This window comes from Myripristis murdjan, chromosome 13, assembly GCF_902150065.1.
Source record: "Myripristis murdjan chromosome 13, fMyrMur1.1, whole genome shotgun sequence".
NCBI lineage: Eukaryota > Metazoa > Chordata > Actinopteri > Holocentriformes > Holocentridae > Myripristis > Myripristis murdjan.
Genome location: NC_043992.1, coordinates 30233862 through 30256813, shown reverse-complemented (window position 1 = coordinate 30256813; position 22952 = coordinate 30233862). Strand labels below are relative to the sequence as shown.

Below are 22952 nucleotides of genomic sequence, written 5' to 3'. Positions count from 1 at the left end.
TATAGTAAATGGACCATACATTTAAAAACACTGGTGTGGTGCTTTAATGACTGAATTTTGGCAATTTGGCAAATGAGGAACCCCAGCAGAGTTCTGGACAAGATAAGCAAGATAAGGTTAAATTTAGCATTACGGTTGGCTGAGGGCTTTTTTTCTTGACCAATCACAACGCTACTGGCCACATCTTGCAGAGAACGCCCGGGGATTCATAATAACTCAGCAACTCAGGCAAGTGCAGACAAATGGCATCTGCTGCATTGAAGCATTTGGTTGTTGGAATATTAGATAAAGCATTTCGAATGGCTTTTATGTCCACACAATCGTTTTTCTTCTGACCACGTTTCTTCTTAAAGACTGAAATAGGTTTAGTTTTGACTGTTTTCTGTTGCACTGTTTCCGAGGTTCTCTGGAAATCAAATTTAGACGGGTAATATCTACAGATCCCTGTTGCATCATCATTTGGGTCATCATCAAGAGCTCTTGAGCAGATCTGGCCAACAGCAGTAACCTGAACCGGAGTCCATCCAAAATTTTCCATTCCATTCCATTCCGGTCCGATCTGTTCCATCCTGCTCCCGCCTGACCTCAGTCAGCACACGGCGGACCAGCGACTCACCAAACTCAGCAGCTGGAAGATATTTAACACCTGCTCTGACTGCGTTACAGGCTCCACACATGCAGTGCTATTTCACAGTCTTTGATATTTGACTTCACTCAGAATGCAGTGATGTGCTGTACAGACATGTCTAGTTTTTGTTTGCTTGTTTGTTTAGATATATCTTATTTCTCTTATTTCTACAAAATCCCCTTTAGGGATGAGTGTTGCAAATTGCAAATTAGCATCCACAGCAGACACTATGACACTTGCACTGGTTGGCTGTTTTCACTTTGTCTATGTACACTGTATCAGTCCCTATCGAATAAACCATAAATAAATAAATAAATAAATAAATACAGAGAGAGAGCTTATCTTACACAGGTGCTTTGAACAGACAGCAGGATGAAACCCAGTGAAGGAGGTTAGGCTGTAAAGAAACCAGCGAAAAGTAAAAAAAAAAAAAAAAAAAAAAAAAAATCCAAGAGTGAGTGTTTCTCTCCCCGTTTTGAATGTGGGGCACAAAGAGCCTAGAGGAGAAGAGCTAAGTAAATGTCAGCTACGCCTCTCTTTCTCTGTCTGACACACACACGCACACACACACACACACAACCAAGAGACTATGTCAATCTTACACCTCCCAAATGCTCATGCACTCCAGAGCCTATAATCTCCCTATGCGCCCACACATACTGTATACACATATCACATATAGACATACACACACATGCACAGACATGCACACACAACTGGCACATGCAAGAGCTTGTATTTGTATTCTTTCAATCCGGAGCGTGCGTTCTCTGGCACAGACTGATGTATCAATTGCATGAATATTCATATTCTAGTCATGGCAAGATTCACCCTCCCATCTCCCCTTTTTTTTCCCCCCAACACATCACACTCACTTCCTCACACAATGGTCATGATTTATGCAGCCCCAATCAATGGTAATCTTTCAGACAGACACACACACACACACACACACACACACACACACACAAAGTATGTGAACACTGAACCGGGCGCAATAGTGAGAAGGATGCCACAGCAGGGTCCTTCATCTTAATAAACTAATGAACCATGTCAGTGCTTTTTGTCTCCCTCTCTCTCTCTCTCTCTCTCTCTCTACACACACACACACACACACACACACACACACACACGCACAAAATGAATGTCTAAGGTGAAGTGCATCGGGGTCTCTCCTGCTGAGATTTAAACCCCTGATCAATCATTTCCTGCTTGATTAATTGCAATGCCGGATCTCCGGTTAGATTAATCAAGCCTGTCTGAGAGCCTGTTTATGTTTGAGCTGCCAAACACACTTCACTGAGGAGCCCAAAAACTAAGAACACACACACACACACACACACACGGTCCACGGTCAGTCCTCAGATGCTCTTCTTCAAAGTCTAAAACTATCAGTGACATTAGTCCCAGTCCAGTCTGATTTGTAACAAAAGGTATGAACAAGACAACGGTAAATAAACACATGAACTGACACACACACACACACACACACACACACACACACACACAGAGCACACTACAGCATTTAAAAGAGCCGATTAATCTGAAATATCCCCACAAAGGCTCTTCTAAATATGGTAATTTGACATTTAATTTGGGGCTGATGCTGTCAACTTAATTAAAGTAGAACCAGGATTCTACCTTTAATTTGTTGTAGGCAAAAGGGCTGCAACTAATGATTATTTTCCTTGTCAAATAATCTATTGATTTTTTTTTTTTTTTTTTTTTCAATGAATGGATTAATCATTTGGGGTATTAGTCTGATTCTTTCCTTGCTCTGATTAGCAGCCAAACAACCAACAAAGGTATTCATTTTATGATGACATGAATGGAGAAAAGTGAGCAAATCTTAGCATCTTAGTGATTCTATAACCACTAAATGTTTGGATTTTTCATATTTGACAATATGATTCATTGGATACGAGAGCTGTAATGAAGTAGATTTTCTGGTGATCATTTTTAATCGACTGATGGTTTCAGCACGAGTGGGTAAGAAGCCACGAAGATGCAGGTAGTGGGGAGAAACCTCAAGACCTTTTGCTCTCAACCTGTATCATCTCTCCCACCTCCTCATTGTGTAGGAGACAGCTCGTTGCTCTCCCACAGTCTCTCTCTCTATATCTCACACACACACACACACACACACACACACACACACACACATATATAACTTCACGCAGCAGCAGCAATACAACACCTCAGATCTGAAATATCAATTTGCACTTCTCTCCACTTCACTGCAAGTACAATACATGTCCACACCACAATATCGCGTTTCATTCACTCTCTCTGAACTCCTCTCCGCCCTTTTTCTCCACTCACGCTCTCCTCAGCTTTGATTAAGGGGGTCATTATGCGCATGGCATTCAAAACGCAGAATCCGAGCTGAAAACTCTTCAGTTCTCGTGATGTTCTCCCTCTCTCTCTCTGCCTCTCTCTCTCTCGCTCTTCAGGTGGATGCCTCCTCTACTCTTATCAAAGTAGGAAAATCACGGTAAGCATGACAAGGAAATGACGGTGAAATAAAGACAGAGAAAGTGAGAGAGAGAGTGAGAGAGAGAGAGAGAGAGAGAGAGAGAGAGAGAGAGTAAAGTGGCAGTATTCCCTCCTCCTCCCTCAGTAGCTGGTGCAGACAGATCTGCAGAGGACAGAGGAAACACAAAGATTTAGAGAGATGAAAGGAAGCGAATGTAAGATAATAGAATCCCCAGTGTTAATACCAGAGCAGCAGTTTGAGAAGAAAGCAAAGCAAGTTTTCTGTTTACAGATTACCACCTGTGTTGTGTGAGTGTACGCGTGTGTGTGTGTGTGTGTTATCAGATGGCAGCGCCTTCGCTGTGAGCCAGAGAGAAAAGGCAAGATAGAGAGGAAGGAAGGAGGGAGGGATGGAGTTGTTTACACACTGAAGAAAACACACGCTGTCGCACTGTTCCTTCCTCCCTCTCTGGTCTCTTCCTGCCGGGGGTGAAGGTCCTCCGGTGCCACTCCAAGATGACATCCATACAATCAATTGTGAGAAAGTATTGTGATACCACCAGGTCACAGCACGTGTTCAGGAGCTATGATATCAGAAAGGCGCAATATGATATGAACAACTTTGGACATCACAAATTCAAAGTCATGAGTTTAAAATCAAAAATGAAATTCAAATAAGAACATTTTATTTAGGCATCTGTCTATTTATTTACCTTCTTAAACAGTTTTCTCTTCCTTTCTGAGTTCACTTAGGTAGCTCCTTGTTTGAATAATGGTTTATGTTTCCTGAAGCTTCCTGATGTGAGTTGTATGTATATGTACACATTCAGGTGGCTGTCAGTGTGTGTTTACATATCTGTGTTCCTGTTTGGTATGCTTGGAAAAAAAAAAAAAAAAAAAAAAGCAAATTGTTGTTTGCCTTCTCCATATAATTCCTACTATTAAGGAAGAGACACGCACCTGAATGTCAACATGTTCTCTATTGTGTTGGCAATTTTATTTAGAAATAGTTGTTAATTTCTGATATTGCGCCATTATTACACCATAAAGTCAGTGTCATTTTGACCACAAAAATGACACCACTGTTCTTACACAGATGCCTGCCGACGATTGAAATGCAGCTTGAGTCATTAGAGTAGTTGTCATTCTGAAAGACTCCTGCCACCACGGGGCACGTTGCAGCACACTCTGCCAAGCGCTGCCTCCACCTGCCTGAATCAACTCCTTCCTGGACTCCATTCATCCGTCCCCGGGTCCGTCCTCATCTCCATACAGCTGCACTGCTTAGAACTCTTTCAATTAAATAAAGGTAACACACACAAAAATTAACCCACAGTACGGGAAGTAGCCATCCAATATTTCTCAGCCCCATGCACCTCATTTCCATGCATACTGTAAATATACAGCATGTTGAGCAGTGGGTGGCAGTCCTACAATTGGGGCACCCATAAATAAAGTAGAGAACGAAGCCTGGATTTCTGCTGATTTGTTTGCAGGAGATGCATGTGTGAATAAATTGATGGCTTTTCATTTTAATAATGCAGCATTCTGCTGGTGTCATCTATATTGCTCCCTCCCTCACTCTCACACTCATACATATTCCTGCACCTGCTCACAACTGAGCACAACTACGCTTGCTTACAATTCGCATCATTTCTCTCTGTTACGACCGTGTCCCTCCCTTGCTCATCCCAATGCTTCCATCTATATTCCTCGTTTCTGTCTTACCACCCACCCCCTCTTGCTATAACTCCAGAGACAAAGGTTGCATTTATCATGTTAATTACAAACTGCCTGCCTCCTCACTGTCTGTCTGATTAGTGACAGAGGGGGAAAAAAACAGCACCAGTGAAGACAGCCACAAAGACAACAAGTGCTTCATCAAGGTTTTCATGGATGTCTGCATGTGTACATACACACAGTCCATCACACAAGGCTTGCACACATCAATGCAAATGGTCCTAAGCCCCAGCCCTCTTGTTGGTCAAGCCGTGTGAGAGGCTGAAAATTTGACTCTCCCTTTTTGGCTCTAGTACAACATCGGCTCCTGGCTTCCACCCCACTCTGCATTCCCATACATCAATGAGAGGGAAAAACGCACAGCAATCAATGAAACGCCTGTGCGTGTGTGTGTGTGTGTGTGTATGTGTGCGTGTATGTGTATGCGTGTGTGTCATAGTGCAAAACTAAAAGCACCAGCTGATAAACATACACACATTCCCAAAAATCAATATTCATCTACTCGATCTGCTGCTGCTCTTGCAAGGAACGCTGACGAAAATGAAGGTTTGCGTGCCTTTATGTGTGCGTGCATGTGCCTGTGTGCATGTCACTTTAGATCTCTATCAATAAGAATATTGATCGGACTCAATGGGCTCTGAATGTGTGGAAGAATGTTAAGTGAGCACGAGGGCAAGGCTTTGCATAACAGAGCTGTGAAAAGTGTGGACCTGCTGGAAGTAGCTACCTATAGGAGGGTGACTCATGCCAGATACAAGGACAGAGACAGAGTTGGACGCTGCACCACATCAGTCTGGGTGACAGGCTCGGGCTTACTGTTAAGACCAAGCCATCCCACACTCTGGCAGAGAAGACACTTGCTGAGAATAAAGGATGTCTCTGAGCAATAAGAATCTGATCTGAGTTCACTTCCCTATCTGCTAACCCCAGTCTTCTTTGTAAGGCTGCCTGCTGCTGTCTGGGATCAACTTCACCTAACTCTCATTGGCTCAGAGACCCGACCGCAGTTCATTCTCCCTTCCAGCTTAGAGGTTCGTTTCGAGTAGTAAAAACTGATGAAGACAGACGACGAAGTGATGATGACACATAGTGCTCCATGATGGCTCAAATCGAACGCGCCGCCAAGTTTCCGTACACCATAATGAGGACAGGATGTGTCGCCAAAGACCAGCCCAGCAGCCCAGTTTCCAAACACAGGCCCAATCCCAAACGGAGTCCATTACGGCTCAAAACTACACCGTGGGCACTTGGACTGGCCATGTACAATAAGCTTCACCTGGAAAGCATCCAACGATTGTGCTTTCAGTGCGGTCCAGCTAATGAAATGAATCTTGCTCATATGCTGAATAAGCGGAGCCTGCATGAGGAATAATTCTGAATCAAGAATGGTTTTAATCATTTTTGTTCGCTTTTGGTTTGAAAGCTCCTGACGGCTTGGGCACATTTGTTTTTGTGGCTGCCTGGTGAGGGAAGGCTGCGGGCACGGTGGCAAAGCCAGCAGGCTCCGGGCCATCAGTGTCCAAGGCAGCCCAGTTTCCACAGCAGGTGCAGCAGCATCATGGACCAGACCCACTCCACTTTGGCCCGCTCACTATTTCCAGCCTTAGACACCACTGCCCCCCATGGGAACGTCTGCTAAGAATAGAAGCAAGCATGAAACATCCTCTCTTCTCTTTGTGTATGTGTTTGTGTATGTGTATGGACCACAGACATACATCAGGCTGTCGTTGCAGTGTTTGTGCTAGCTCAGGTGAGCCAGGACCCCATTGTTCAGCAAGACCAAGGGAGCGTTGAAGTCACCATTAGTGTCCTGGTATGGGCATATCACTCAGGTAAACACAATGATGGCCCTGTTCAAGACCAAGGGTTCCTAGCTCTAGCTCTTAGAAGAGGATTCTGGGAGCCGAGCAAGCATAAGCTGTGTGTTTGTGTTTCCACTGTACGCCCCTGATGGGAGAGGAGCGAATTTAATGCAAATAAGACGAAGGTGTCTAGTCATTCTGCATGCGAGTGACAGCAGCAAAACAGTAAACATGGAAGATGTCGAAACCATAATGTTCAGTTATTTGCCGCTGCGCCGCTTTGATGTTGCATTTAGTTTTGAGGAACAGATACGCAGACGCTGAAAATGACATTGAAGAAAAGTAAGAGCTGAAAGGAAACTGCTCACGGATATAAACTGTGACATGGTGTGCGCTTGCAAATGAAGACGAATGATATGATTTTCTCTCAGTCGCTGAAAAAAAAATGATCTCATGACAGAATGATCTTTTAATCGTTTTTGTTTGCAGTCACTGACTCTCGATACTTTCACCCTGCTTGCATCCTAAGTTGAGCCAATCGGGGGTGTTCACTGCAAAAATCCTGCTCAGTAGTCCCGAGGAACTCCAAGAACTGCCTCGGCTGCAGGGACCATTCGAGGAACTCAATTCCTGGGGCAAAAAGGGGGACGGGTTTGTCGGGCGAAAACGGGGGGAAACGTTCCTGGTTCCTCAAAAAGCTTGCCGTGCTGGAAGGGCAGTTTCTCCAGTGGAAAACGGGTGTAACAGCACTTCTGACAGCATACATGCATCCATACGGCCTGAAAAGAGGATAACTCCTTGATACTCTGTGTGCAATCTGTGTCAGAACCAGGAGGAGACTCTCTGAAATGATAAGACGGCAAGAGTAGTTTGTGCACCCTGTCGTGGTGAGCATTCAAGCTGTGTGTGCTGTCTTCAGAAGACACGATGATGGTGTGTGTGTGTGTGTGTGTGTGTGCACGTGTATGAGTATGTGCATTTGTGTGTGTGTGTTATAAGAAATAGATGTGGACTCCCCTCAGGACTGGAGGCAGCAGACTCTTTAATATTTCAGAGCAGTGATAAATAAGTCAGACAGACTGCAGAGAGATAAGGTGACTCTGCAGGGAGGAGAGAGGAAGGGGGAGGTAGAGCAGGGGGAAAAAAGAGGTGGAAGAAGAGATACAGAGGCAGAGAGTAAAAGGTGGAGAAAGATATATGGTAACAGTGCAAAAGGTCAAAGAAGACATGAAGAGGAGGAATGGCAAAAAGGGAAAATTCTGTTCATGCTATAAAGTGAAGCAAAGCCAAATCAAGTCAAGATGGGAAATATCCACTTAATATATTCAGGGCAGGGAGTGGAGTATGCTACCAAAGTGAGTTTACTCGAAACACTTCACCATGCAAGAGGGAATAGCAGACACTAATGCACAATGAGAGCATCACTTTAAATCTCCTCTCCACATTGTTGTTGTGTTGTTCCAATCAGTCGTGTAATCCAATGGAAGAATCTTTGTCCTTGTCCATGGTTACCTCCTTTCTTGTTCAATCTCTCTCTCTGTCTCTCTCTCTGTCTGTCTCTCTGTCTGTCTCTCTCTCTCCAATTGCATTCCCCTGGAAATAGTATCCTGGAAAGACTCAAGGTGAATGACAGATTTTGATTTCTGGGGACGAAAGAAATGGGGGTGGGGGGGTGTTGAGAAGTTGAGAAAAGGAAGAAATAATAAGTTAGGCGGGGGGAGGGGGGGCTCAGATGTAGGAACTGGTGGGAGGGAGTGAGACAGAGAATCCGAGAGAAAACAGAGACAGTTACTGTAGGAAAAGGTCAACAGAGACAGAGAGCAGAGTGAGAGAGAGAGAAAGAGAGAGGGAGAGGGACGATGAAAAACAGAGAAGAAAGAAGTGGAAAAGTATGTCATGCTTTCTCAGAGGAGAACTGCCCCATGTTACCGTGGCCTTCAGTCTGACAGACTTATGATCAAAGGCGAAAAACTTCTGACACTTCATACACAATCTGACTCACAGCTTGTTGTATAGTTATGTTGAGCCTGTATCTGTCAACTCCACATTTCACAGACACACACACTCTCTCTAAGCCGCTAAATCTAAGCAAACTTTGCTCTGATGCTTTCTGACGAACATGCATAATGCTGTCTGCCTGAAATAGAATATCTCCTGGCTATAGGCTGCAGGCAAGGCCTTGCTCCTATCTACAATATCCATGTTTTTATCACCATCTCTTTCGAAAGTAGTAACTTCTTCGCCGCCCTTTCTCCTCCTGCAAACAGCAGGTTTAAGCTTCCTCATCCGCCCCTGCTGGTGTAAGCCTAGAGCATCGCTCCTCTCTCTGCCTCTTTGTCAATCCTCCTCTCCTCTCCTCTCCTTTCCTCTCCTCGAGAGCAGCTCTAGCATCTCTCCTTTTCTTTCCCTCAATTCTCCGCTGCTTACAGGGGGCAATTCTCATCCCTCCCTCCCTCTCTGTCTCTTTCCTCTCACCCTCAGTAAAGCATCTCTTCTCCCTTCCTCTACTCCTCCAGCTGTAAGTGTAGCTGCCAGCTCCGCTGCCGGATAAGCTCATTAAACAACTCAGCCAGAGGCTAATATTCAGATTTCTCTGGACAACAAACACACGCAAGTATTAGATGTGTAAACCAACACCCCACACTCACACTTTCTAAACACAGAGGAAAGCTCAAAAATATATAGAAAACTCAGTTACACAGCAAAGGAAAGCAGTGTGAATACATAAAGGTCAGTGAGAGCAGGGAAAAAATTATGGAAAAAAAGAGACGACAGAATCCATGGAGAGAAGGGAGATCTAAATGTATAGTCCCAATCTCCCCAGTGGGATTAGTGTAAATCTAATCTGCCCTGCCATCTCTTCTACTCCTTTTAGCCTCGACTTAGGGCACTCTCAGGAAGTGCGCAAAGATCCCAAGAGCCTTGAGCTGGTAGCATTAGCAGGCATCATCGTAAGCTTCTTCTACACCACACTAATCAATTAGCAGCCTGCTTAGCCACCCATAAATGCTCCATCCAGCTCCAGCCATGAGCAGCCCACAGCCAGGAGCACCACAGCACACATGCTCTGATCACTAAGACCAAGATATAAGTATCCGCTATCCAACTTTCAGAGAGCAGCTATGTGGAAATAAGGGAACGAAGTACACGGAATGTGATACAGTAGAGGTAATTACCATATATGGCATATATACCTAACCATTTTAAATACCCACATATGAAAAATATTTGAATTTGTCACATTTTCATACATGGACATATATGTCTAACATATTACAAATAAGTGTGTTCATTATGACCATAAAAGGACAATATTTTGTTTTCATAAATGCACAGGTTATACTGTATGTTCAAAACATATGGACTACATATCATCATATCCAGAGGGGTATATATGTTTGCTTCATATATGACTCTGTATGAAACATTTATGACAGCATTTCTCTGGTGTAAGGTTATGTATGTACACCTGTACAATCTCATACAATCCAATACAACTGTTCTGCCATGAAGTTTACCTTTGTGATGCCATTAATACTCAGGTTTTCTCTTCGTCATAGTAATAGAGGTGTCTGGCATTGAGTTAAATTTACACTCTTCTCCACAATGGCGACAAAAACTGAACATTATAAACTTTCGTAAAAGGCAGAATTTAAGGCAGAGCTGTTGCACTGAACTGCATTAGATTGTACAGGTGGACCTAATAAAGTAGCCACTGAGTGTATATTCATATATGACATTTTGGTATGGAAAGCTGGGTGAGAGCAGTTATTTCACTGGGGTTATCAGGTGGGAACAAATGACAGATTTGTTGAACGAGGTCAATAACACCTCCAGAAGCCTCAACAGGAATGTCTGGCTGCGAAGAGATAAACTATCTCTGAGCGGGACAAAGCTATGCTCAGGGTTTACACTCAGCACGCCTTTTGTGGCCTTGAGCCCATCTGATGACATAGTTAGGTTAAAAACAAAAAATCCACTTTAAATCCCATCGAGTTTACGGGCTGCCATTGCTATTGTGAAGGCTTAAGCCTTGACTTCAAGCTTGCAATTAATAACTGTCCATTTGCCTCCTTTTCATCTCCTCCCTGCAGTCCCTCTTTCGCCTCTCCCTCCTCCTTCACCTGTTTACTCCGTGAGTTCAGCTGAAGGCCTCATCAGCATTAGATTGGCCCTGCTACACCCCTCTCACTAAATGCTCTAAAAGAAAGAGGGACACAAAGAGAAAAACAAGAGAGTGAAAAAAATAGTTAGGGTCATAAATCTCCAAAGGCCATAATCAAAAGCGCATGGTGGAGATCCAGCAGGATTGCTAGCTAGTGATTGGTACACAGACAAAGACACAAAGACACACACGTGCACACACACAGACACACACAGACACGCACAAAAATGTGTGCCAGCCATACAAATGAATACACTTCTGCCTTAAAATGCATGCAGAAGACACACTCGCTCATAAAATTCCTCTCCCTCTCAATTTAAATCGCAAGCACAGATTAATGACATGCTATGGAGTCTGAGCCTTCATTACAGTGTAAATTAAAGGCAACCTGGCTAAGGGTTGGTTAGCAGCGGATCAAGTTTGAAGGCCTGTAGCTCACAGCTCCTGCAGTGAATAGAAACCATCTGCTAATATAAGGCATTCATATCGGCAGCATTCTTTCTGTCGGGACGGATCGATGTCTGGCAGGCTGCAGAGCACATGTGTCAAGCAGACTGGCTGCACAAACACACAAACATGCGGGCACAAAATGAGGTCCAAATTAAAAAATGCACACTACAAATGACAAACAAGCTGTGTCATGTTTGTTTTTTGATCTGAAAGGCTTTAGGAAAAATGATGTATGGGGCACGTGCAACTCATTGACAGATGTATTGATAAGTGACACAGTGGCAGACGCACAGCATGGACAAACACAACCCAGGTGGCCTGCTAACGCACCTGCCCTGCCTATGGGCACATTGGCCAATGAACAGAGAAGAATAGCAGCAACTGTGCGCGCGCGCACACACACACACACACACACACACACACACACACACACACATCACTAACTCTCAACAGCTGCAACTTGCAACCTTCTCTCAGCCAACATTCTTCTCCTGCCTGCCCCACTGCCAAGACGGCAAGTGGGCAAACTTCAACTGACTCATCCATTTTCTCTCCATCAGTCTCACAAACGCACACACACACACACACACACACACACACCTAGACTCCCACAGTTGGGACTCCAACCGCAAAATAATGTTCATTTCCCTATTTTTTTTTTTCGAGTTTCCTTGTATGCAAAGAACGTTTTCATTTCCATTTCAAAACAGATGCCGTGTAGATTAGACCAAGCAGCCCAGTCAAGTCCAGTCATGTGATTTGACTTAGAAACTGCTAATCAGCTGTGCAGACCAAACACAGGCCTGAACCTTTACAGCAAAAAAAAAAAAGCTTTGCCTTGTATTTCTGTAGGTAAGCATTAGGCATTCAGAGACCATCAGTGGAGAGGACAGACTAGTGGCTTTGCACCGTCTACAGCCTGATCTTAAATCTACACTTCTCACAACGGGCCATGCTGGGCATTTAAAATACGGAAGGCATTGCATGAGCTAAATTAGTGCGCACACACACACACACACACATGTGCACACACACACACGCCCTAGTGAGTGAGCAGCTGAAGCCAATGTGCACACACCGTGGTTAGAGGGGCGGTAGACTGGTGGGCACCGGGAATTACTAAGGAGACATGGCTTCGGAGATAGAGTCATTTTGTCCCATTCAGTCGCTGCCAAAGAAAGAGAGCACAGAGAGTGAGAGGAGGGTGGGGCGTGGGGGGGCACCAACTCCTACATGTCACCCATCTCACCCACCCTTTGACCCCGTTGTCAACTCAAACGAGCTCTGCTGGAGAGGAATGGGTGGAGGTGGAGGAGGATAAAGAGAAGCTAAAGACCGTGAAGTCTGAACCTCACAAACAACTCTCAAGAAAAGCCTTGTTTGGACCTGAGTTGGATGCCCGTCCCAAGCTCCTCGCACCCACTGGGAACCATATGTGTGTGTGTGTGTGTGTGTGTGTGTGTGTGTGTGTGTGTGTGTGTGTGACAATGCTCACCCTGTGGCCCCCTTCTACTGGGAGGTGGGTGTATATTTAGTCAGAGGGTTTAGCAGAAGTGTTTGACAGAGTGAGTGTTGAATTATTGAACAGTCAGTGCCAGTGGGGAAGGACAGCACACCACGGCTGCAGAAGGCACTCTTATCAGCAACTACATACTGACTGCAAACACACACACACACACACACACACACACACACACACACACACACACACACACACACACTTGTCACTCAGACAGCTATCACACAATACAGTTCAAGACAACCCCAAAACTGCATGGTCTTAATAATCTACTAACTTTAAGAGGGAGTTGAGAACATGAAAATATACACACACACACACACAAAATCACAGAGGTGAAAAATATCATTACAGTTAGTGGATTTTTAGAAGGATTTTGGTATTTATTTTATGAAAAAATATGCTGGTGGTTAAAAAAGAGATTACAGCTGTTTACTCCAGGGCTAAACATTTAGCTTGTGTGACAGGCAACAAGCCATTCATCCGTTTATTCAGCGGGACTATTTGCCATGTTCCACTCCATGACTCCACTGCTCAGACGCTCCCCGACAGTCCTGTGCCTACAAGGAAAACAAACATCACCACCGGGGACAAATTACCAAAAGGTCAGAGGACTTTTCAGCAGAGCCTTCAGCCTTCTCTGGTCTCCTCTCTGCTGCGCAAGGATTTTCCAGCCGAATATCGCCTCCTGTGCGCGCTCCACTTTCCACTTCACTTGACATCAAGGAAGGTCTGCAGTTTTGAGCATGAGCTTTCACCACAAGTGATCGCCGTGTGTCAGGGAAGATCATAACACTGCGAGGCTTGACTGATCCTCACTGGATTAATCCCTCTTTTGTCTTGTCCTCCTCGACATGGAGGTCAAAGTGCGGGGTGAGCTATAGAGCAGCACCCCGGAGCCGACACGGCCTCTGTGTCTTTAGTGCCCCTTTTCCACCAGAGTGTTTTGGTGCCAAAGGTTCCTGGTTCTTGCTGTTGGAAGAGGCTTCTAATGGCAACACGAGCACCCTAAGTCCTTGTGTGTTTGTGTTTCCACTAAATAAAAAGGAGCCACCAATCATACTGCATGCAACTGCCAGCAGCAAAGCAGTAAACATGGAAGAAGTCGAAACAGTAATGATCTGTTATTTGCCACTGTGCCGTTTTGATGTCACACTTGGTTTTGGAGGAGGGATGTGCAAAGGTTGAAAATGACACTGAGGATACTCAAAAAGCATCTAGTCTGGTCATGCTCTGCGCAACTGACAACAGCAAAACCGTAAACACAGGAGATGTTGAAGCAGTCGTTATGTTCATTATCTATTACCGTGTTATTGTGATGTTGTATTTGGTTTTGGAGAGGATACGCGTGAAGGTTGAAAAATGACGTTGAGTGCACTGGAAAAGCGGAAAGATAGAGTACAGAGAGCAACTGCAAAATGGCGTGCAGTCACAGACAGAGACCAGAGACAAACAGTGTGTTTTTTTCTGTCTATTACTAGCTGAACAATCTCTTAATCATTTTTGCTCATGGTAGTTTGCTCGGGTTTTTACAATTTGTGGAGGTGATACTTTTGCACCTCTTGCATCACAAGTCTAACCACTCAGGGATGTTCAGCGCTCAAACTCCAGCCTAACAGCCCTGAACAACTCAGCATACTACCTCGCCTCAGGTGAGGAAGCCATATTCGAACTCACCCCCTCAGGGCAAAAAGAGAGACTAGTTCCTCTGGTGCAAACATGGTAAAGGCTCCCAGTTCCTCAAAAAAAGGTTTCTGTGCTCCGGGGACAGTTCCAGAGATCGGAAAAAGGTTATCGATACTTGGGGATGTTTTAGAAAGTTTGGTGCTCATGGTTGCAGGCCCTGCTGGCTCAAGGGCAGCCTCTCTGCTAATGACACCAGCACGCTGCTCAAATGAGCCACAAGTCATAGCTGACGGATAGAAATGGGCTGGCGGGTGGAAGCACGTTTGCAGTGGGACGTGCATGATAAGACGGACCTTCCATTTGATTTTCTTCCACGGTTTCCAATATTGTTCTTCACAATTTTGCTAGTAAACGCCAATTACCCTGAAATGAGTGCATGTCCGTCTGTTTGACAAATTCTCTGAGGGTGGTGATTGAAGACATGATGTGAAATGGTGCGGAGCAGGTGTCTGGGCCCGATAGGCCTTTGGCATTTCACAGTCCCTCACAGTCCGCGTTGTCATCTTTCCCTGGAAGACAAGATAACACCAAACTGCCCCTCTCATCTCTGTGTGAATCCTTAATGTCCATGAAGGGGAAGCAGCGGGGCTTCTTGCATGCGTATGTGAGCATGTGTACACTCACACACACACACACACACAAACACACACCTGCATGTTGATGTGCAAACGAGCATAAATTTATAGGCTCAGGCACACATTGCTGTCCCTCGTTTTCACAAACTCTCTCTCTTCGTTTGCTCTCTCTCTCTCTCTAATCCCCTAATGCCAACAGTGCAATTAGTCACATGCCGGCTCCTTCTTTCATCTCTCCAGTGTGAGTGGGCTCAGGAGGGATTCATGCTGCTCAGTATCTAAACCAGACATATGCACCACACACACATGAACACACACACACGTAAAAACAAAGAGGACTACATTAACCTTCCATGCTTCTGGAGTTATACACAGATGCACGCACACACACACACAGATGACTACATTAACCTTGCATGCTTCTGGAGTTTCACACACACACACACACACACACACACACACACACACACACACACACACACACACACACACACACACACAAACACAGCCACACAGACCAAGATGACTACATTAGCCTCCCATGCTTGCGGGGACATACACACAAACAACAAAAATGAATGAAAAACACTGGCCTTTGGTGACTTAGCTCAAAAAAGGCCTTCAGTTTGAGCTTACAAGGAAAGGACCAAAAAAAAAAAAAAAAAAAAAAAAAAAAAAGATGAGAATAAAGAGAGGAAAAAAAGTGCCATCTTCCCTGTGTTTTTAGCTTCGTCGGAGTTACAGACCAAAACCCACTCACACACACACAAATACCACAGACTGGAACTACATGACAAAACCAGCAGTGATTAAAAAAAAATGAGGAAAACAGAAGTAAAAGGATGACAAAAAACTTCTTCACTATTGCTTTTATCCACAGAGCCATTCACCGAGAGAGAAAAGTAATCCCCACGTTCAAGTTACGGACAGTTGTAGTAAATGTCTTCTCTGTATTCTACAGTGGAGGTAATTGTGCAGCGCCTGAAGCTACAACCTGACAGCGAGTGGGAGAGAAGGAGAGTATAGGTTGGCTCTCTACAATGAATGCCAATAAGGAACAAATGGCTCATGTTGCCGTTATATAGATGGGAAAAAAGCCAAGGGTTATCACTTACAAGGAGGTTATTCCTATACGTCAGCTAAAAATCCACCTCCATTAAACAGATAAATCCCCTCACTGCGCCAACATCTAAAATGACTGAGGCCGCCAATGGATATTTTACCATTAAATACTGATTTTAAACACCCTGAAAATTGAATGTGTGACGGCGTGTGAGAGTGTGTGTGTGTATAGTGCATGGTGCGGAGAGATAGAGCGAGGGAGGCAGAGATTTCCAGATATTATCATCCACTGACTGGCAATTCATCTGGCGGTAAACTGATTGGTTCCACTGTGGTGTTAGAATAGTGACAAGGTCAGACTTTCTTAGTACCTCGCTCTTCTTTCTTGAGCGACGGCTCTGCCTGACTCGCACCGTCAGATCGCAGGATTAATACAGCCACGGCCGCGCTACAGATTACAGGGATAGTTTGGATTTATTGACACAAGGTGGTATGAGTTCCTCACCACAACGCGGCCTTATCCTCCACTCAGACAGACGATACATTAGGAAGCTGTTTTGCATATTTCAGAAGGCAGCAGTATTACCCCACACTGGAGCCTGTTGGCATATCACAAATAATTGTGGGCAGATATCCCTTAATACTGAATATTGAAATACTACAGAATATTGCTGTATGACAGTGGCCCTATTTTGACAGGAGCTGGAGGTTTCAATTTAATAACTGTATCAGTGTGTGCAATTGTTAAACATCCAGTAATAATAGAATAACTATTGCAGTCTTCTTATTGATTTTTCCCCCCTAACACTTGCTGTTTTATTTAGCTTATATTTGATTATAAAAACAACTATCTAACAACTGAACAAATGCACAGAGTAACTTTGATTACATACATGACCATTTTATTTTATTTTTATTTAGGAGATTTTAAAAGACAAGCTTAAAATAAAATGAATGGATTTTTTTTAGAGGATACGATTTTGATTCTAATATCATCTGTCCATTTAACACACTCAGTTACACTGCAACGCCGTGCTTCTCTTTTAGGTGCTTGGCCAGGTTCGTCATGTTTCCTGATTATTTTATCCTGTACTGGCATTGTGTGCAAACGGCCTGTGATTGTCAGTTGACCCGTCTTTCCTCTAAAAATCTAAAATATTTCCACACTGCTGGTTTATTCCTGAGAGGTGAGCAGACGTCCTTCTTGTCTTTTTCTTGGCTGCTGGCCGTGGTTGCCATTATCTGCCTGGCACCAGCGCTATTTGAATGTTTGGAAAGGCGGTGTGCTTTGACAGAAATGGTGACACTGACATGCCATGGGAATTTCAAAATAAAAATATATCTCTTAAGATGACACTGTAATCGATATTTTCAGTTAGTATCAATTATACTGACTCATTGATCATTATATCAATATATCGATCCAGATTGATGGATTCTTTTACACCTATGTCTATTTAACAATATGCCAAAAAAAAAAAAAAAAAGAATATTTGGTATTCTTGCATCAAAATACGATCATTTTTTTCTTCCTGTAAAATAAAATATCCATCATGATCCAACCAATTTCATCCAATAATATCATGACAGACAGCCACCAATCCGTCTTTAACTTTTAGCAGAACAGAGTTAAGATACTTTAGTTGGTGTCTGGTATCAGCATGGCATGTCAGTATGTCCAAAGTAGTTCCCCTTCTCCAACTTTGTTCCCCAAAATACCTCGGTTACTGGCCTGCTTGAGTTTGTTATGACACACGTTCTTTTCAAGATTCAAATTAACTTCTACCCAACTTGTCTATCCTGTTTCACTTGGAAATATGCCACCTTACAGAAGTTAGATTCTCTCCAAATGCCGTTTCATCTGGACTTTAAAGTGTTGGGTCAGTGGTGGGTCGGGTGAATCATCCTTTGTGACAATATTTGATGTTTAGATGAGAAAATATCATGATGTCATAATTTTTACATAATTTTTAAATATCCTCAAAGCCTAATCACAATGCCTGTCAGCTGTTAGCTAGATGATAAGTTGATACTGTGGTGTACAATGTACAAAATAGTTCCAACATGTATCTACAGTCTGGCGTCGGGATCACAGATACAGAAAATATGCTTTGCTTTATTTCCAAGCAAGTGTGGTGTACCCTAAAATGCATTTTTTTTTCAGCCCGATCTCAGACTATGGCAATTTGCCACAGGAGCTGCGACCATGCATCTTTAACGCCAGCAATAAGAAACTAATCCAAACTATTCCTTAAACACCATCAAGACTCTGGAGATTTGTGATGAAAACACAAACTCCAACACTCCATAGTTAATAGATGAATTAATAAGATTTTACTGTCATAGCACAACGAAATTTCCCGTCAGCCCCCATCCCCCACCAACCTTATGGGACATTTCACTCTCAAGTCATAAAAGAAAATGATTAAGCAGTTTTATTTTGTATGGAGGCATATTCCGTCTTCATGGGACAATTCCACTTTGATTAGCTGGCACACTTGTACTATAGTGAAAAAGGAACTTTTATATTTCCTACATGGTAACAAATTGCCCCTTTAACATGCCAACTGTGTGTGTGGTTTGTGCAAACGGCATGTGTGTGGAGAGAGAGGATGCGGCTGACACCTTACTAACTAGCCAGCTGAGGCAGCTAGTATTTCTGATGTTGCCCCGGGCCACAGAGCATCTCTCTGCTTAATTCACTGCCCTCTGGCTGAAAAAAAAATGAATCCAAATTCACTAAGCAGAGGAAGTGTTTGTGAGAGCTGCTGTCTGGCAGCCATTTCACACACTTCAAAAGAGGGCGTGGGAATGAAAACAGACCAAATTGTTGCCCATGGACATGCTATGAAAAAAAGCTTCTCGCCTACATGGGCAAATCTTAGCATCCTCTTTCTCATCTTGCTCTTACTCACTCACTATTGACGCTCTCCCACTCTCTCATCTCCATTCTCACTCTTTCTCTCCTTTCTCTCTCTCACATACTCTATACAAACACACACATATCTCCTATTCACTCTTCCTGTCTCTTAACCACATGTGTGGCAGCTGTAGCACGGTGAACAGGTTAGATTGGCAGTCTCTAAAGGGAGCCGTCTCCCTCACGGAGGAAAGGAACACATACAGGCCACAGGGATAAAAACAATCTGATGACCACTTTTGGTCAAAATCTGCAGCAGTCAGCGCTGTGGTCCAAAATTTAATTTCCCCTAAAAGAACAGCTATCCTCCATCTCTACGGCTGTCTATTTTTAGAATGTTATCGTTCAGCCTCAATCAGACCGCAGCAGTCAAACTGGGAGTGAAGAGAGTTGCTGCGAGGCCCAGACAGTGGAGAGCTCCTTCACCGAGCAAGAGGTGGCTGATCAAAGCCGTGTGCAGGGTTTTAAGGCAGACCATGCAGCGGAGAGGGCGCCCCACCTTGTTATGATGTGGTAAAGAATGAGGAATGTCACTCAGCTCTCAAAAGAATTCAACTTTGAAATGTCTCAGGAGTTCAGGACAACTCTCTTATCCCAACATGACCCAAAATATAACAGCATTTCACTCCATTGTTTCTGTTTTTGCGCGCATTTGATATCAGAAAATTATATTCAAGACAGGTATTTAAACGTGTTGCTTTAATTCTATGGGTAATTAGTCTTGGCATGAACCTGAGGGGTTTTATCCGTCCCCAGCTTCATCTTTAACATTAGTAAACAAAGTGGTGTGCCCTCCCATTCAAAACCGCATAGTCTGCCTTTATTGCAAAGGATGAAGAGAAGAGAAGAGAAGAGAAGAGAAGAGAAGAGAAGAGAAGAGAAGAGAAGAGAAGAGAAGAGAAGAGAAGAATAATGACAATGAAACACAGAGACAAAGAGGCGGACAAATGAAAGTGTCCTGTCAGAGTTGTTTTTTTTGTTTGTTTGTTTGTTTGTTTTTTGCATACGTGTGTGTGTGTGTGTGTGTGTATGTGAGACTGTGTAGCATCAATACTATCCTGTCAGCTGAGGTGGCAGCTGCAGCCCTCAGAAACAATGTCAGTGCTCAAGCAGCAGACCAGGGTTTCAAGATCAATCAGCGTTGTTATGCCGTCTCCATCGAACCGTGTTGTCATCTCATATGTGAAAGCTTACGCACACAAGCAATTCTTCTGACACACACACACACACACAAACAAACACACACACACACACACACACACATCTTTGTCCTGTTACTGACATCTTTTTCTTGAGAGTCTTGTTGTGCGTTTCTATGGCAAACTGTTCCCTCAATGCTGTGAATGCACAGCCATGTTAATGTGCTCAAGTCAAACAAACATTTGTCAGCACCACAGAAGAAGGGACAAAGGAGATGTTTCTTTACTGTCAGCAAGCACTAACTGGGGACAGAGAGTGACCAGCAATCAATGACCTACTTCAGTTATGCTCCTCTCTCAGGATTCAGCTCAGCTGTGCACCTCTGAAGCACACACACACACACACACACACACACACACACACACACATACATCTGTACAAATCTAACCTCCCTCTCCCAACTATAATCTTGTTAGACCATGGGCCCTGTGCTGTCTGCATCCTAATAAATCCCGTTACGGCCAAAAACGTGTCTGTCATGAGACATGGGTATTTTTGGCATGATTCCTGACTGCAAATAGCCAAATTTGCAGTTGCCTTACCATATGGAAATCTCTAGTGTGATTTTCTGTGTGTGTGCAGGGGTGTAGCTAGGAAGCATGGGCCCTTTTGCACAGTGGGTGACACCATCATTAATACACCCTTGACAGACTACATCCACATAGTTCCATTAATTAATTAACTGATTAACTTATTGGTCAATTATTGGACACAACATTATTGAAATTATAAGGTTGAAGTGCTAATTGGCTGTCTTAATACTACTTTCAGCAGTACCCCCTCTAGTTCAAAATCTCTTTTAGGAGGACCATGTCGTTTTTGTCTGTACAGGGAATACTCAAACAATTTTTTATTCCAGCTCCCTCAAATTTGTCTCCAATGCTGCACAGTAGCATATTTTTAACAAAGTTTATTTATTGAAAGTTTTGCAGATTCAGCCAACACAGACCCTTTGGGGGCCCTCTCTCAGTGGGGGCCCTGTGTGTCCCCCGTGTTTCCCACAATGTGTGTGCGTGTGTGTGAGAGAGAGGCAGAGAGTAAGAGAGGGGATGCGGTGTGATTGTGGCAGAGATAACCCTTGCCTCACTTCACTTTCCCCCCTCACCCAGCCTTACCTCTCCCCCGTGGCCGTCGAAAATCCCAAATATGGATGGGTGAGTTTTGTTGACGATGTCGGTGAGGACCTCGAACCTGTCCTCCATGTGGTCCCGCCGGCCTTGGATGGAGTACACGGCGACATTGTTGCTCTTGAACTCCCAGGTCTTGGAGAACTCCGCGTCCAGGACGTCCAGTCCCCCGAACCGCTCATTCTGCATAATCTCCGCCACTTTCCCCTTGACCATCTTGACCGCATCCCGGCTGGACTTGACGATGGTCTTCACCTCGTCCGTGTGGAAGAAGTAACTCCACAGAGCCAGGCTGATGCACAGCAGGAACAGGGTCTCCGGTCTGAGCAGAAAATAACGCATGATCCGACCTAGCAGAGACAGCAGTGTCATCGTATCCTCTATCATTTATTACAGGCAGGAAATCGCGGCAGGTTGTTTCTCTTTCGCCCCCGCAGATCTCAGTCCATCGTCGTCGGCGTGAGTGGGTCGGTGGCGGTGGGATAAGCACATTTACCCGAGCGCTTCACGCCAGGAAACATTAAGACTACACTGACTTAGAGGGGGCAGACTCACTGCATCTTTGGCCGGGTTCACCACGCAGGAGAGACGACTGTGGCGGGGCTGTCCGTGCACACACCGGGGGGGTTGAAAGACGCTGCTCCGGCCGGGTCCCTCTAGCGTGAAGCCCCGCAGTGAACCAGCGGCTGTCCCCTGTCCATCTGATGCGGGTAAGGAGCCGCTACCACCCGGTCAGAAAACGCTGGCTGCCGCTCCGCAATCAAAAATAAGCCGAGGTGCTGACCACACTCGACCCGTGGGCTGAGGCTCTCCTCTTGGCCAGTCCCACTACTCTTCCCAGTCCCGAAAATAGCGGTCTATATGAAGCCCTCTCAGCGTTACACACATTCCCAGCTGCCACACACTGGCCGCGGCTCTCCTCGGCTGGCTGAGAAAACGGCTGTGATGCCTTCAGGTGCACCTTGAAAGCTCCTTCATTTCGACATGAGGGCCGTAAATATCAGCTTGGCGCGCAATGGAGAGACTTTTCTCACAACAAGGTCTGTAAACAAATCTGTCTACCCATCTATGTAGTCACTTTGCTCCTGTTTCAGCTGTGGTGGCATAATGAAAGAGAAAATGTCCATTAGGAATGTTTACTTGTTTCTTTGGGTATTTATTTAATTACTTGTTTATTAAAATACAGCAAAAACGGGACAGCAAAGGGTGCAAAGACTAAAATACGAATATGAAACAACGCTAATTACTTAGATGAAATGGCATGCAATATTATACATGCCACTAACAAAATGCAGCACCATTACCATCAGGGTTTTTTTTTTTTTTTTTTTTTTTTGTTTGTTTGTTTGTTTGTTTTTTTGTTTTGTTTTTACATGGCTTCCATGCTTACCGCTTGCCCAAACATCACATACCGCAGCTTGGAAACGAGAAATTCCCACGTTTACAGCCCAATTAGTAAATCGCATCGTTCGTGCCACTTTGATGGGGACATTTCCGACAGTACCTGAAGGCAACAGAGAGCACAGCACCTCAGTAAAGGCCAAACCTCAGAGGCTGAACTTTGACAAAGTCATGACAATAACCAAGATTTGTAGTGGTACAT

At 44.3% G+C, this 22952-nt stretch overlaps 1 protein-coding gene across 1 annotated transcript in view; it reads right to left on the bottom strand.

Moving 5' to 3' along the window:
- The window catches only part of ppm1lb (protein phosphatase, Mg2+/Mn2+ dependent, 1Lb), a 46163-nt gene extending 23866 nt beyond the window's left edge, over nucleotides 1–22297 (bottom strand). The window contains exon 1 of the mRNA XM_030066711.1: nucleotides 21338–22297. Coding sequence (XP_029922571.1) covers nucleotides 21338–21736 — 399 coding nt within the window. The 5' untranslated portion in view covers nucleotides 21737–22297. The remainder of the gene's footprint in view (nucleotides 1–21337) is intronic.
- Nucleotides 22298–22952: the final 655 nt, after the last annotated feature.